The sequence below is a fragment of the Trachymyrmex cornetzi genome, unplaced genomic scaffold, assembly GCF_001594075.2.
Source record: "Trachymyrmex cornetzi isolate Tcor2-1 unplaced genomic scaffold, Tcor1.1 scaffold383, whole genome shotgun sequence".
In the NCBI taxonomy this organism is placed as follows: Eukaryota; Metazoa; Arthropoda; class Insecta; order Hymenoptera; family Formicidae; genus Trachymyrmex; species Trachymyrmex cornetzi.
This window is the reverse complement of record NW_017298564.1, coordinates 89,962-104,135: the sequence shown is the minus strand read 5'-3', so window position 1 is coordinate 104,135 and position 14,174 is coordinate 89,962. Positions and strand designations below refer to the sequence as shown.

Here is a 14,174-nt window from a genome sequence, read left to right as displayed (position 1 = left end):
GCAGAGATCGTGACGATTCCCACGGAAAGAGGCGCGCGGGTTTGAATTATCTTTATCCACGGAAAGCGTTGCGTTCGAGAGAGCTATCTCCGAGAAGAAGGTCCAAGCGCAATTCAAAGAATTCAAATTGGTCCAGGCCGTTCGGTTCGTACCTTTCGAAATTCTCATCCCAGGAAAACGCTTGGGCTAGGCTACGAGCGATTAAACGTCGATTGGTCGGATCCACATACGTGCGTTCGGAGTCCACGAACGAGGAACGAATCCCTCCCTGAGCAGGGTCGCATCGTGCGACGTAGCCCGAGGCTGTCCTCTCTTGCTGGGTGCCCATTTTTCACGAGGTCTCTCTCTCCCACCTCGTATTCCTCTCTCCACCCTCTTTCTCTCCCTCCCTTAGGCTCCCCGACTTCCCTCTTTTTTTCCTCTTTTAATTCCATGTCCTTTTTCTCTTTTTAATCTCCCTTCGTGTAGCGTAGCCAACGCCCGTTCTCTTCGTCGCTCATGCAGTTTCTCTTTTCCTCCTCTTTCTCTCTCTCTCTCTCTCTCTCTCTCTCTCTCTCTCTTCATCTCTCCTTCTCTTCATCTCATCATGGACTCACGCATACGCCCCTCTTCTTCCATCCTCTCTCCATCTTCGATGTCCTCCCCTCCTTCATGTCTCTTTCAATCCCGAGTCCATCTCCGTTCGCGCAACTACGGCAGCAGCGGCAGCAACTTCGCTCTCTTCGGCATCCGGCGTCCAGCGTAGACGTCTCTTACCCGTATAAGAGAGAATCAATCGGACGTACATATATGAACGTACTTCGTCTCAGCGAATCTCTCGCAGACATCTTTCTCGCAATGGTGGTAGAAAGAAAGGAAGAAGAGACGAGACGATAGAGCTCTCTTCTCTCTTCATAAAGAAGAAGCTCTTTTTCTCTCATTCTCTTTCTCTCTCTTCCGTTCATCGCGTTCGCCACGTCCGTTCGACGAGAGAGATGAGAGGAGAGGATTTGATGTGTGTGCGTACGCGCGTCTGCCTTACGATGACTCGGAAAGATGCCTCGATCATCCAAGGCAGACAGTTTCAGGCAGAAGAGGCTTTCTTCATAGCCTGCGTAGAGATAGGCCGAATAAAAAAAGATACTATTGCAAAACAAAAACTTATAACAGAGAGATGTATCTAAGATATCTTTCCGTTCCCCATGAGACATATACTATCATTCGGCCGACGCCTGTTTAGCGCGTACGTTCGGTGAAATGATTTCACGTCCTTCTGTTAGACATCCCTTTCGATTATACGATTTGTGGTATGTGGATATCCTTCTCAAGGTGGCAAGATAAAGAGCGAGCGTTATAAAATCGAAGCGGGAAGGACAAGGGGAGAGAGAGAAGGTGGAAGCGGCGGCCAGGGCTCAGATACGATAATCTTACGTGTGCGTGTCCTCCTTCTCGTTTCTATATCGCGGCCCTCTCTGCGGCTACCCTTCTCAAGGTAGTAAAGCCGAAGCGGGACGGAAACTACAAGAATGAAGTCCGAAGTAAGAAGGACACCAAGACGCCGCGATAACGTACGTCTGCGCGGCCGTCTTTGTCCCGCTTGGACCATCGACCGCATGTATCCTTCTCAAGTTAGCAAGGCGGCTTGAAGCTGAAACCAGCGAGAGAACGAAAAAGAAAGAGAGAGAGGGAAAGAAAAAGAGGAAGTAGGGGAGGAGAGGAGAAGAAAGAGAGAAAGAGAGACAAGGCAGAAAGACGGTGAAGCTGGACGGAGAGACGTGATGATGCACGTGTGCGTACACCTCGATCATCTTCGTTCCTCCCACTGCAATTCTCGGTCAGGTATCCCTCTCGGGAGGTAGCTGAACAAAGAGGAGATGAAGAAGCAATACGTTAGAGAGAGAGACGATTACAGAAACACGATAATGCCGGGTGGCCAGGATCCCGCCTTGTTGATGATTCGATGTTCTGTTTGTATCTGTGTAACACGTCGCGGAGAGATAGCTCCATCCTGGTCGCACTCGTTTGCAAGAGCTACGAGACTGTCCTTGTCGTGCTAGCTACCTGTACACTAACCCCACTAGCCTCCTACCTGTACCTATAATATTAATCTGTCTTTCTCTCTCCTTCCCTCCCACTAGCCTCCTACCTGTACCTATAATATTAATCTGTCTTTCTCTCTCCTTCCCCCTTCTCTCTCTCTCTCTCTCTCTCTCTCTCTCTCTCAACAGTGTCTCTTCCACTTGCACTTTGCCGATCGTCTCACAGCCGACCACTCTCACCGTCCTCCTTGGGAGAACACTTGGAGAGGAAGAAAGAGAGGAACGATGGCTCGTCAGAAGAGCTTGAGGGTCTTCTACCATTCTCTTCATCTTTTCTGTCTTTCTCCATCAGAAGTGGGAGGGCGAAGAAACGGAAGAAAGAGAAAGAGAAAGAAAAAAACGCAAATGCCGAAGGGAGATAGTCTCTAAGGGAAGGCGTTATGCGCAGGTAAACGTAAGAGCGAGAGTGAGGACGAGGCTCAGGAGCGAGGGAGGATGGAGAGACCGTGGACGGAAAACATGCGAATGGGGACGAGTGGGAGAGAGAAAGAGACAGAGGGGAGGGGGCAGGCGACGTAGAGAGACGCGCGATCGTGTGTGAGACGCGAATGGAAGGGAGGGGGGGAATTCGAAGCACGGAGCTAACCAGCGTGATGCTGGGAGGCGGCAGCAGCGACGGCCATATTGCTGATCTCGAGAGGCGAAAGAACGATCCGAGAGAGCACCGTGAAGCTGCTGGGTTTAGTGGTCCAACCCAAGGTTTTAACAGTTAAAATACTGTTTGTTGCTTCAGGCAAAGTTAGTGAGTCCTAGTCTTTTTTATTAAAAACGTTTAAATTCCAAAATCTTTCGTATAGTTCAGTTCGGTTTCCAAGTTTTCAAGTTTCTCAGTGATTGTATGCGACGGTCGTCGTTGTCGCGCGCGTGAACGTGCGAGTGTTGTGTCAAGCCGGTGCGCGATTATGCGATTGAAAGTACAAACAGGATACGGACAAGTCTCATAGGATACTAACGCACAAATTTGCGGATCATCGATTTTTAACGGTACGCTAAAAATATCGAAACGAGAACGGAACGACCGAATGTGACACTTGAGACTCGGAGAAATGTTAACGTAATAATGTGCGCGTAGTGAATCGCGATTGTGACATCAGGTGAACAGGCGACGCGATCAAAGGAGAGTTTCTTACCGAAATATTTCGCAGAACCAACAGCTTCACCGGTCAAGAACGAGAGTCAACCAAACGGACAACTGCGGGCCCCCGAAGAAGGGTGCCCTGGAGAGAAGAGTAGTCCCAACGTTAGCGAATTCGTCAAGACGACAGACGCCTCGGTCTATGGAGAAGGTGGTGACACTATCATCCATTGAGATGTGATCCAGAACATAGGAGGGACACTTAGTAGTTTGTAGTTGGTCCCCATCTCCCCCCTCTATCACCCCATTACCCCACTAGCCCCCTCGTGACTTCTACCACCTACTCTACCTTCCCCTCTCCCCTCATACACATGCACGTGTGATAATCCACTTCACCGGTAAAGCAACCACCGGATCAGCAGCTTCTCTCGAATACGCCGGCTACTCTACCGCTCAACGACACTCCTCCCTCCTTTTTAATACGATCCTAATGAGTGAGTATTATCTTCACATCGTCATCAGTTTTATTACGATAGTCTAGGCCTTACTATAGCGCGCGCATCTTTGTCAATAGCTGGAGGCTACCTGCGCGATGACGCACAGGTGACGTGCAGGTGACCTACCGGTGAACAAGTGGACGCGAAGAATCGTAGACCATGAGGTTACCGCACGATATTCTGCCGGCAAAATGCTTCGTATTTTCTTTTTAACTTCTTTGCGTCGCTTATCAACATTTTAACGTATTGTTACCTTTTACGATATGTGATACATGGTTATCAGATAGTAACAATTTGTAGACAGATAAACTCTCTTTACTTGAGATATTATTTGAGATAAAATGTAAAAATATATATGTGGTTATACTTATGGAATTACATGTAGCTATTTTGTATAAGTAGAAACATTTACAGAGACAAATGATTTTTAAATAATACAATTCCGTTTTATTTCATGTACCCAAATTTAAGTGTAAATTAATAGTTTAAACTAATAGTTAGAATTAACGAAAAAATATATGTAGACGTATTCATCGCTAAAAAATATAATTAAAACTACAGTTATACTCTTTTCATTTAATTATTCTTTACTTTGATATGCACGTGGTATGTACGTCACAGTCAAAGTGTTAAGTTTAGTAAATGTATACATTCACTACAGTACAAACTATAGTAAATATATATACTTATTGAATTAACACTTTGACTGTGACACATACACAATCCAAAGATATTTAAAGAATTGTTGTCACATTTTTTTTTCTCAAAGATATTCTAATCGGTTTACTGAAACTTACTAAGAACAAAAACATTACGAGAATTTTAGGTATGAATTGAAATCTTGAATTTTGGAAAAAAATCTAAAAACTTTTCAGTTATTTAAAATCCATATTTCATTGCTCTACTGAATGCGGAGGTCAAAGTCGATGACAAAGGTACAAAACGAGCAAATAATAGACGAATAATAGACCATCATTCTCGCTCAAGCATGAAAAAAGCTGCAGTTACGGTGTACCACAGACAAAGAAATATTCTTTAGTGTTACGTTAAGTTCTACTCAGGAAACTTAACGGAAAAAAATCCAGAGAATTATAATCCTTGATTAATAAAAAAAGCGTGAACGAGAAGTATTATTACAGCATCATTACAAGGAACTTAGATCAATAATTTAATTGTATTTTAAATCGAGATACAGAAAGATAGTCAACAAATACAAGAGTATTATCATAATAGTGTAAGTTATCAGACTATGGCAACTCAATGAAATAGGTATAAGAACTTCAATGCCGCTATTCTTAATCCCAACACGAGTCGACCGTTTATGCCGCGTAAAAAAACCACGGATCCGAGAGCAAGCAATCACTCACACTTAAAAAAAAATAGATACGATTAATAAAGCCGGAGAAAATACATTTGTGACACGTAATATTGCTATGCAAAAATCAACTTTATGTGATAGATGCGAGCCGGAGAAAAAAAATCGCGCCTCTTTGTCACGGTTAACATCTAAATGAACACCATAAGAGCGTTAGGAAATTATAAACATATCCTGACGTCATCCGTACCGTGCTCAAAGGGAATCACCTGGAACTCTCACTAGATCTCAAGAAATTCACTCTCGATACACTTAACGGCAATTCCGCCGTTACAGCTGCACGCCATGGATTCTAACCGACCAAATCGCGGTCGGCACGATTGCAACACCGCGATGCACACCGGCGCGATGGTATATAGGTCTAGAATCTATCGACGGCAGGTGTAACGCACGATCTGATAGACACATCGCCTTCGCGCGACGCGTTGACGGAAGAAGACGCTTCCTCCTCTTTGTACGACTCGACGGAGTCCTCCGTTCTCCAGAGGCATCGTCCACTGACGCGAAGCGAGGGCGTACAGGTACTTGAAATACAAACGGACCCACGGTGGTGGGTCCAATCTGATGCAGGGTTCCCTTTGAGAATCAGGTTAGACCGGCTCCTCTGAACCTGCTTCTCTGGCTTCTCGTCTCCGGTTCGCGGTTGTATACCGGCCCAGTACGTACCTACTCCTTCTCCCTGGTCGCCCCAATCTCCTTCTTCCGCGTAGTAGGTAGATACCTACCTACCTACCTACTTTCCGCCGCCACCCTCTTCGACTTATCTCTGTTCCTCTTGGTCTCTCTCTCTCTCCTTCTCTTTCTAACAACCAGTCTTGTTCCTTCCTCGCGAACATCACCGCGCGTCTCCATTATTGACGACGCGCAGTCTAAGAAAGAGAAAGAGACAGAAAAGAGGCAAGAGAAAGATAGTGAGAACCGGCACCGTCCCGTGTGTTCACTCTCGATGGTCCGGCTTCCTCGTTACGTCTATTATTATACCTGTCTATCCGTCAGAGCGGTGCCCGCGAGCTGAATTCCAGTTTTACGCGCGCGCCCTCCTCCACGCGCGCGCTCACACGCGCCTACTCCGCCGTGGTAGTAGGAGCAGATGAACGAGTCGGAGAGAAGAGCAAACCGACTGGTTTTGCTAACCATCCACCTGGACAAGACCGCGCGCGAGGATGTAGAATTCGCGGTGTCAGACTGGTTGACCGACATCCGCGCGGATCCTTGTCCGGCGATAAGTGAATAACGCCGAACCTGCTCGCTCACTCGCGCGCTCAGGTTCCGGTTTCCCGATCGCGGGAGTACGCATCCCGCGTGCGCGTCAAGCTTCTCCTCCTCCCGCGGGCCACGTGGCGAAACCGAGACGTGGATTCTCCAGTTCCGGCATCCACTTGTTATGCGGAGAAAACATGGGGTTACCTGTTTGCATTTCCCCGATAGTCGCTGGTTGCCGGTTCATCTTGTTTTTCATAGTCGTTAAACACGCGTTAGATTAGATTATTCATGATACGGTGAATAGATAAAATGTATTTGTAAGGTGTCATCAATAGCTATAAATTATTTTAGTGCTGAAGATAACAATGTTGATAGACGTGATAATCTTATCTTATAAACATCTTTCTTTTCCTTTGGTTTCTTACAGATTTTTATCGCCCGCTTTTCTTCAAACAACGTGCCATACAACCCTCAGCAACCTGTGATATAATACTCGATGCCTAATTTACGTAGACGTAGACATCTAGTCGAAGACTAGATCAGGCCGAAGGTTTTGTCGTCAAAAGAAAACTGCAATTCCTAAGACAACGACAATTTAGCCGACCAGAACAAGCATTTTAAGCATTTTAAGCACGAGGATTTTAGAAGATTATAGTACGAGAAGAGAAAAAAGAAACGGAAGACGGCGCCGGAGAATGTCGACGTGTACCGACGAGGCCGATAATGCACCCTGCACTCTCTCACCGGTTAGTTACTAACTAACTCTCATATTTTCGAATAATAAAATCTAATGCCGCATATTTTTGCACGGCTACCATTAAATTGAATTATCTGATTGTGAAAACTACATTTCCTTAAAACAGCAGAATAAGCTTAATACAGCTATAGCTTAATAGGCTAATTAAAATCAGATTCATTTTATATTAAATGGTATACCAAAATCATATTTATAACTTTTAGAGTTAACATTTTATTTTCGTGACGCAAATGATGGCGAATAATTAAACTTTCTATCTCCTAATACTTAGTTTATTAATTATATTGTAAACTCTCTATCGCTATTCCAATGGGCTTTTAAAAGGATTCGAAGAATACATATAATATGATTGTTTATTTTATATTACACAAACTCAAGGAATGCAATAATATTTCTAAGCTGAAACATTTACATAATATAATCCACCACATGGATTATCGTTTGTGTAGATTATCTACCTGTTTCCTTTTTCTTTTTTCTTCTTTTTATTGTTCATTCACTCATATCACCTTTCTCCATTTATCCGAACAACCACCCGTAGCGCAAAATAATGAGGATGGACCGAAGCATTATTACTGGTCATGAACAGAATTTCTGGAACATTTCTGAGATGCCAAGATTTTTAAATAAGTTACAAGTCTGTGCATACACAAAAATATAATCTGTCAAGTCTGTAATTAATGTTAAATCATTTAACATTAAATGACAAAGCATTTATGAATTTTCAATTTTGATGGTAAAAGAGGCGAAATCCTTGGAAATAATAAACCTTGAAAATAATATAGCTCAAAGATAGCAAGCTGACGTTATTTATGTTTTGATGTCAAAATGACGTCTTTATGGTGTCATTTATAGCAAATAACGTCAGTATATATGCTACCTGGGAAAGAACCATCTTTAGAACTACGATAGTTTAGAGTTTAAAACATTTTTCTTTTAAAAAAGAAGAAATTCTTTTTAAAAGAAGTACTGCTAAATCGAATATGCTAAAATATTTGTATTTTATTATCCACTTCATTTATTTTAATGGTGGAAATTTTTCACACAGAAATCTATTGAACAATTGTTTCAAGAAATTTTACTTTCAATTGTGATATTCACTAAACTCATTTCCGATGTAATAATAAGGCAATCTTCGAGGGTAAAGAAATGTGTGTGCTTTCATGAAAATTTAATTCAAATCGCCGCGGGTAGCTTCGGGTTTTTGTAGCTTCAAAGAGCCTCGTTGCTCGAAAGTGAAATGCATTGATCAGCCCCGTTACTCGCGATACGACGTTCTGCAATGAGAAACATGAGTATGGAGCGTAAGCCATTCTCCAGGAACATTAATAGCTCGACGGTTTATGGATAAATCCCCTCGAGCTTATTATGGACCCATTTTGCCTACTGCGCGCGATTCGTGACCTCTATAAAATGGATTGAATGTTTCAAGACCAAAGAGCTTCTTAACTTCTCGTTTTATTTGACAATAAAAAGAATATAAAGGCACCGATCAACAACACGATAACTTCAAAATTGATCAAGGAAACGAAACTTTTTTATTTTTTTTTCTCCTTCACTGTAATAACATCATAACATACGGATCAACATATAATTATCATTATTATATGAATATAAGTAGCATAACTAAAAAATTCGAAAATGTTTTGCAATAAGATTAAACGTTTGAGCGAGGAAAGATTTTAAGTGAGAAAAATCACGAGGTGATTTTATTTAAAATAACAGCGGCGAACATTGTAACAAAGACTAATAAAAAAAAGAGTCATTTGCATTTTACTCTGTTTAAGCGTTGCGTGCAAACACGCGTGCATAAATCTCATGAAAAGACGAAAATAAGGACTCGTTTCGCACCTGCGTCTGGCGCCTTTTAATACGCGGTTAAATCCGTTTACGACAAGCATCGCGGTGCATACCGGGTGTTCAAGTAGCCGTGTAAATATTATCGCGCTTCCGGATCGAGAAAGAGAACATCCGTGCGCTTCTTCATCGGAACGTGGACGGTCGCGTCCGGTTTTCGTTATTGTAAATGTGTACACGTTGATGTCCTTACGAGACTTCGACATTCTGAGATGTAGAAACGAACGATACGTTAATCGTTCATCCGTCTCTTCGTATATACGAAGGGGATCCTACCTATCTACCTGTGGACAGGACTGAACGAAGAGATTCGCTGTGCGCGGTGATGACTCTTCAGATTTCTCGTACCTGATGGTCAAACGAAGGGAACCTTCGTCGATGATCGCACCGTTCATTATGGAGATAAGAAGTAAAGGCTCTTTAATAGAATTCCGAGCGACTGGTCATTTTGTATCTTCATTAACTTTTTCGTTAACCGATTCATTATTGGGCGGTAGGTAAAAGAAAGGAAAAAAAAAGACACAAGGCGAGTCCCTGTAATTCGTGCACGCAAATCTTTTCTTGATTCAAATGACTCATACCGACTACAAAAACGAGATTGAAAGAGTGTAAGAAAAATGTATCGAAAATAAGCATGCACATTGGCGCGACGCCAAAATATTTTACTTACGAAACAAACTCGCGGCAAAAAAGGGAGAGCTTGATGAGTGGATGATAAGCGATAATCAACGATGACGTTAATTAAATAAGCCGTTCGATGTGAGTGCAAGATTAATAAATTTAAATCAGATTTTAATCAAAAGTTCACATTTTGTATTACAGAAGTTACGAAATACTTAATATCTAGTTAGCTGCGGTAATGTTATTCGAGCTGCGTCACTGCGCGATTATTAAAGGCAATGCATATAAACAAGCTATATTAAATATATATATATTCGATGAACAGTGATGCAAAAGAAATTTCACTGGAATCACAACCGTCGCAATTTTTGCCGCAATTAACGCATTCAAGTTAAAACTAACGTTTCTCACGACTAATGCCCGTTTCTACCAATGTGGATTAACTTTAATCTCGGTTCAACTTATTCTTCACCTTTTTCTTATTTTTAAAACTAGAAAAAGATGAAGAATTAGTTGAACCGAGATTAAAGTTAAACTGCATTGGTAGAAACAGACATAAGAACATTAACTACATAAAGCGATGAAAAAAAAAAGTTGCTTTACGAGCCGTTATTTAGATGCACGATAGCATATAAAAAAAAACGCTACATAATTTGCAGCTCAAGGCTCAAAATTCCTAACTTACATTTATCGTTCAAGGAAGGAAAATATCTTAAGAGATTATTAGATTTTTAATTCATTCCGATTTCATCAAGTTTCATTTACTTGTTAATTCAGTTAACGGTTAATGAAATCGTGGCTTCCTTTACAAATCGAAGACTAACAGACCCCAGCAATCCTCGCTAGTGGTAATACGAGCGATAATGTTTACGATAATAAAAAGCGAATCGCGCGAGGATTTCCGACTGTTACGGCAAACGGACGAGGATCGTACCCTTAAGATACGTACAGTACCGCGAAAGAAAAGCATCTAACGATTCCACGTATCTACATCCGCGTTGCACGCAGCTGCGTACTGCGTCGCGATCGGCAATAACTGCACGTTGCAAGGGGGATGTACGCGCGCGATTCGCAGCCTACGGCGACAAACGAGTAAGAAACGAGAGAGACGTTCGAATACCCGCGAGTTTTAGCCATGGACGGACGGACGGACGGACGGACGATTCGACCGACAGACACGTTGGACTACTGTCCGGCACGAACTCTTACGAGCGCAGACCAACCGGCCAATTAACTGTTATTATGAAGAACTTCTTGCGTGTAAAGAGGACGCGCAGCATTCTAAACGAGCTGCAGCGCGACAACAATCCGTAGGATTCACGGTAGTCATTTCGAGCTATTCGCGAAATCGCGATCGTTCATCTTCTTCAGAAGTTTTGTCGCGATTTGACAACGTTCGAAAGATACGTGAGAATGGTTGTCCTCTTATTTCTGCAGTGAAATAAATTTAATGATAGTGTTTTTCGTTGTTATTAAAGGATGAGTCTTGAACGGATGACACAATCGTAAAAAACTGTGTATAAAAAGCTGTTTTTCCATGTTTTGACGTGTAGCAAACAGTTCAATAAACTCAGATTTATTAATAAAACCATAAAATATGTATTACAGGCAGTAGGAGTCGACGCTGGTTATCTATTAGCGCAATTTTTCTTAATACTAAAAATATAAACCTTAACTTTGTTAACAAAGTCTCCTATTGCCTGTAATACATATTTTATGGTTTTATTAATTGTTTTAATTAAAGGAGTCTGTAAAAACTTATTAGTTTTTTGTTAATTTGTAATTTATCAGATTTATTGTTGGACTCGCCGGATTAGATTGTACTTTTAAGCTAATAGGTAGGTATCTTAGGTACAATTTTTTTAAATCTTATTTTAGGAGAGGAAAAACAAAAAGTATCGATCAGATACCTAAAAATAAAAAAGTTCACTATTTTTACATTCCTCTATCTCTCATGAAAGATTACTAAAAAATTTAACTATATTAGTAAATAATATACTAGTAAAAAAATAACTATTAAATTAATTTTTTTGGGTGTTCTAAATATCCTGCATACAAAAACTTGAATATCTTACTACCTATCTATTTAAACCGAGAATTATTCTGATTCTTTTTATTTAAAGAATCACTTGAAGTGTTTTCACATCCCAATTAAAATCACCATTATTAACAATATATTATATATTAATGATTTATTATTATTTCGATTCATTAGTATTTAAGAACATTATGGATATGGATTTATAATTCATAATTATCTGAAAAAAGTTAATAGAAAAACATTAAACGAAATACACTGAGAGAAAAATGCTAAAATATTGCGAAACATATCTTACTTACGACGTTTCTTCGATAATTATTAGTTATGAAAAAATTTGATCCTGATGACAAAATATATATTTCTGCGAAATACGTCCCATTATTAATTGCAAAAAAATTAAATAGATGGCTTATTTGCTAGAAATAAAATTTTTTTTCGTCGTATTTAAATATAAAAATGTATTTCAGTGAAATAAACATATTTCCTATAAATAAATTTTTAAGTATCTTTTTCTCAATGTAAGCACGTAGCTTATTACGACAGCACTTTGAAAAAATTAAGATTTTAATTTATAACGCTTTTTTATTACGAGTTATTTATAGAATTGCATATTTAAAGATTCGCAAAGAATAATTATTAAAAAAAACAAATATGTTAAACAAAATAATATTTTATAATATTCACATTTTTTCGCCGCCGCCGCGCTGTCGTGAAATAGATACTTTATACTGAGAAAAAAATATCAAAGTATTGCAAAGCAAATGTCATTTACGATGTTTTTTCGATATTTATTAGTTACAAAAAAATTTGATTTTGACGAAAATACATATTTCCGTGAAATATACCTCATTAATTGTAAAAAAATAAAATAGATGGCTTATATTTGCTAAGGATAAAATTTTATTTCACCGTATTTAAATAAAGATTTATTTCAATGAAATAAATACATTTCTCACAAATAAATTTTTAAGTATATTTTTCTTACTGCAAGTGGCTATTCCAAGTTATATAAAAATTAATAGTATTGTCTAAAACAAATATATCGTCTTTAATGGATTATTTTAATCTACACACTACAAGATGCAGATTAGATCAACGGATTCTTGTAACGACAGATTAAATGTTAAGTCGATAAATGCGGTGATAATCCACCGCAAGATAACAGCGGGATCATAAAAGATACTTTTACGCTAACCGCTCGCTGCCATTTACATCCCCGTTGTCAGTTGTTCGTACGAAAAATGCAATAAAAATGAATGAATTCATACGCGGTTCCTGCAGCGGATCACCGTTGAACGGCTATGTTCGATCCCGCTGGCCGTGCGAGCGCAATAAATTTCATCGACTGACGTGGGATTAGATTTCGAATGAAGTCGGTACACGGCCGGGTATTCGTATTGCAGAGTACTTAACGTCGTGTAACGACCGCGGGAGGTTCGTGTCGTGGTCGCGACTCGCCGCGGGTCGGGCTGATTAATGTCTCCAGCCGGCGTATCTGGGACCCCTGACACCGCCGATGAAGCGTGTCGCGGCGGTGCGATGTCAAGGATACAGTACCTCAGTAGCTCGACGACTTTAGGTAATGAATCTGCGGAGAGATTCCTAACGACATCGGGGAATTACCGGGGAACGTGTGTTGCGGCGGTCGAAATTCGCGAAACCGCAAAACCGCTTGCGGCGATATGACGTTTTTATAATATCCGTGCGATTACCGTTACATCAGGACCGTTTCGTCCACTAGACGTTCACGACACAATGCCTGATATCTATGAGCTATGGTCGGAAAAGCTATAAAAAATTTACTGGCACGGTAAAAGATGAAAATAAAATTGAGTTATGTACGAGTTCCTCACGCGTTTCTGCATGATTTTAACATAACGTTAGTATTTTGAACAGAATTAGCTATTAATAAAACATAAAGTGGTCGTACATACGTTCCCTGTTTAATATTAGCTATCTATGTAAAAAATAAAAGTGCATACCTGGAAAGAACGGATTTGTTAAAGTATCTAAAAATTTAGTTAGTTAGATACACACCAGAAAATAATTTGGTTGAATTAACAAAATAATTAGCAGAACGCACAAGCTAGTTACTAGAATATCACAGTTTTTTGCAACATTGGTCATCATGTTAAGTTTCCTATTAAGTTTCATAATTATTTTGATGATCGGACAAAAATATTTTCTGATCTGTATCTATTAAATTTTTAACTTAAAAACTTTTGGTAAAATTTTTCTTTCCGTATATCTGTCGGTATTGTGTTGATGCCAAAGATACAAAGTGTTTATACAACATCTGTAATGACATTACCTACATAATCGGAATTAACATTAATACGACGCGTTTAATTAACAATTTTATATATACCTATATACAGGGTGTCTCGACCTTTTTTGCCAATCACTTTTGTGTAGATAGAGCGGACTAAACTGAGTCGAAAAGTCTTCTACCATTTTGCAATTTTCGCAGTAGTTAACAAAATATTAATTACTAAAAATTGCAAAATATTAGCCTTGAATAATTTTTTACTCAAATACTATCAACTTTACAGAAAAACTGCAAGAGACAAAAATTATTTTCTTCTCATAAAGTTCTGAGAATTTTTTTAGAAATTTTTAATACCGTATTTTCTCATGTTGGTAAAAATAAGAAAATGCTGTACTAAAAAG

At 39.8% G+C, this 14,174-nt stretch overlaps 1 protein-coding gene across 1 annotated transcript in view; it reads left to right on the top strand.

The window, feature by feature from the left end:
• Positions 1–2,830: 2,830 nt before the first annotated feature.
• Positions 2,831–14,174, top strand: part of LOC108763779 (hormone receptor 4-like) — a 62,556-nt gene continuing 51,212 nt past the window's right edge. Inside the window, exons 1-2 of the mRNA XM_018511649.1 lie at positions 2,831–3,647; positions 6,656–6,974. Coding sequence (XP_018367151.1) covers positions 6,924–6,974 — 51 coding nt within the window. The 5' untranslated portion in view covers positions 2,831–3,647; positions 6,656–6,923. The remainder of the gene's footprint in view (positions 3,648–6,655; positions 6,975–14,174) is intronic.